This window comes from Mixophyes fleayi, chromosome 5 (genome assembly GCF_038048845.1).
Source record: "Mixophyes fleayi isolate aMixFle1 chromosome 5, aMixFle1.hap1, whole genome shotgun sequence".
In the NCBI taxonomy this organism is placed as follows: Eukaryota; Metazoa; Chordata; class Amphibia; order Anura; family Limnodynastidae; genus Mixophyes; species Mixophyes fleayi.
The window spans coordinates 185,738,515-185,741,200 of NC_134406.1; the positions used below are offsets into that span (position 1 = coordinate 185,738,515).

Genomic DNA, 2,686 nt, shown 5'->3' on the forward strand with positions numbered 1-2,686 from the left:
AAGGTCCAATCAAAGTGGCCAATAACACGCCAATGTTACAACTATTTGTTTTTCATTTGAAAAATATATATGACTGGCTACAATAAAACATTACAGAGATACATATGCATTTGATTTTTTTTTATTAGGGATTATGCTACATGTCAAAAAATGATTTATTTAAAACTAAGTAAAACAATAAGACACCATCTAAAGTTAAAGTTTGCTTCTTATACATGTTTCTAGAAATAAAAGATCCACTTTTTCCAATTATTGCTCCAGAAGAAACATATTTAGCATTTCCTAGCAATTTTGCAATAAATTATGTGCAAAGTGAAAGATTAACAGTTACCACCATGGATAAGGCGACAGTTTAAAAGCTTCAAATAGTTATCAATTTTATGTGAATCCCTACGAAGACAGTGGAGTAGGTTGTAAAAGGAAAAGAGCCGTGAATTCTCATCTCCCGGTATTCCAGCTATTGGACCTGGCCATGGTGAGTAGATTTCATTTTCTAAATCACCTGGATGAATCTAAAAATAAAATAATGCAGATTGGGTGTGTGTAGTATGCATTCATAAGGTGCACTTTACTTTAATTTGCATGTATAATCATTTTAACAACATTTTAGTATATTAAGTTTACCCTTCCAACTATCCTTTCCATTCCTTCCAAGAGTCGCTTAGTTTGTTCTTCAATCTCTACTGCTTTCCAAAGGATGGTGTCTGGTGCTTCGCGAATATCTTGGACTTCGGAAACCATGTGAACCAAAGGATCATTCCAGGATCTTAGAACTTTCAGCACTAAGTTTAGCAGATCTTCATGCTTTATTGTATATGTAGAAAAGAAAATTACAACTTTCCTAAATGATTCATATTCTCTTACATATCTTCTTATTATCATCATTCTCATTATCATCCTCATCATCATCCTAATCCTCTATACAGGTTTTCACAATTACAATATGGAATAAGAAATCGGATTATAGTGGAATAAAATCACCTAAACAAATAATCATTTTACTTGGTCACAGACCAGAACAGGGTAGCATGTTGTGGAATGAAATAAAAAATTTAAATATTTAGAATTATTTTGCAAGCTATTAACAATAAACATGAAATGGCTTCTCCTAAGGCTTGATACATTTGGGGGTAAATGTATGAACCTCCGGATTCTTCAACTCCGGCAAGTTCAGCGTATTCAGCGCTTAAATTTAAAGCGGCGCTGCCTTGTATAGGTGAGACTTCCCTTTACAAGGCAGCGCTGCTTTAAATTTAAGCGCTGAAGACGCTGAACTCGCCGGAGTTGAAGTATCCGGAGGTTCATACATTTACCCCTTGGCCTCATCCGCCTCCACCCAGTGACCTGAGGTATACAAATGTCCTGCCAAATAATATGATATCTACACACATGGGTCTTACTAGTAAATTCACATAACACTACTTTATACATTTGCATTTTAAATAAGAGAAGGGTTAAAAGGAAAATGTACTAATTATGATATGCTGAAGCCTAACATAGTTCCGTGAGTCGCTGCACTGTCAAAAACAAACACAAAACCCTGTTTAGTGAATTTCGTCCTCTGATCTTTGGCTTTCTCCCTAGTGGGGGAAAAATCCTTTCTAGTCAATAGATCCTCTCAATCAAACAATTATTATGAGAGAGCTTTTACACACTATAGAAAATTACAAATGTCTTAGAGTATAAAAACTGTATTATTAATTATGACAATAAACAGTGTTGGAAGTTCTGTTTTTGATTTATTTTTGAATTCATGTAATGCCTTTAAAAAAAAGAGCAACATTGTGTTTCAGACAAACTGTTGGATATACCTTACCACTACAACATTTATATTTTCTCACTTAATTACGATTGATTTGAAACTATTCAAGGAAGTCTTACTTGTGTTTGTTGGGCTTGCTCCTTGTCTTCAGGGGTATTTAGTGAAGAAGTATGACAACTCATGACAGATTTTGCTAGAAACCTGCGGCCTGGTGTAAACCGTTCATCCTTTCAAAAAAGAGTACAAATTGTAATTGATATTTTGTGGCAGAGAAAATACTAACCAATTACCATCCTGTCTTTTAAAATCTTGAAATATATCAGTTCCTGGTGTTGCTATATCAAATTAAAAGTTCTAATAGAGAATATTATAAGTCCTATAATCACACAGCTCATCTACTCCCCATTAACAGGAAAGAGGCTAATTGTAAGTAATTGTAACTATTAAATTCAAATGTATACATATCTAATGCTGTACTTACAAATTCGTTGAACATGTCAGATGAAAGAGAATGGATATAATGTGAAAGTTTTACTGCACGATCAAAGAGAGCTCCAGTGGATATTTGGCAATTCGTGCCCCCATTTGGACATATTGGTTGTGATGTTACTCCATTTCCTGTTAGCAATATACCGGATCCTACTAATATTAATAGCATTATACCTTTAAAAATAAATAAATCATAGCATAAATAAAAGAACAAAAGATGAAATTGATAAAAAAGAAAAAACTTTGAAGTAAGTTTTCTTTACTCTGCAATAGACATCCTGATTATTGCAACTTGATTCATTTTCATCCATCTTAAAATATATATTTATTGAATAATATCCCAAATAATATCCCAGAAATTTACATACACATGTTTTATGTACAAAGCACTATGGCAGCTGCCATTATTGATAAAATGTATTTAATAAACATGTC

At 33.1% G+C, this 2,686-nt stretch overlaps 1 protein-coding gene across 1 annotated transcript; it reads right to left on the minus strand.

Moving 5' to 3' along the window:
- Positions 1-253: 253 nt before the first annotated feature.
- On the minus strand, positions 254-2,420 carry PRL (prolactin). Its single transcript, XM_075211329.1, has 4 exons — positions 2,244-2,420; positions 1,882-1,989; positions 625-804; positions 254-512 (listed from the first exon to the last, which is right to left on the minus strand). The coding sequence occupies exons 1-4, from the start codon at positions 2,418-2,420 to the stop codon at positions 321-323; spliced, it is 657 nt and encodes a 218-aa protein (XP_075067430.1). The 3' UTR covers positions 254-320.
- Between the last annotated feature and the right edge of the window lie 266 nt (positions 2,421-2,686).

What these genes read in the sequence shown, in the direction of transcription:
- PRL (XM_075211329.1), bottom strand. Translation starts at nt 2,420, where the DNA reads ATGCTATTAATATTAGTAGGATCCGGTATATTGCTAACAGGAAATGGA. An exon ending in AGCAAGCCCAACAAACACAA is followed by an intron (nt 805 to 1,881) that starts GTAAGACTTCCT and finishes TATACAATAAAG; the next exon opens with CATGAAGATCTGCTAAACTT. An exon ending in TGGAAAGGATAGTTGGAAGG is followed by an intron (nt 513 to 624) that starts GTAAACTTAATA and finishes TTTTATTTTTAG; the next exon opens with ATTCATCCAGGTGATTTAGA.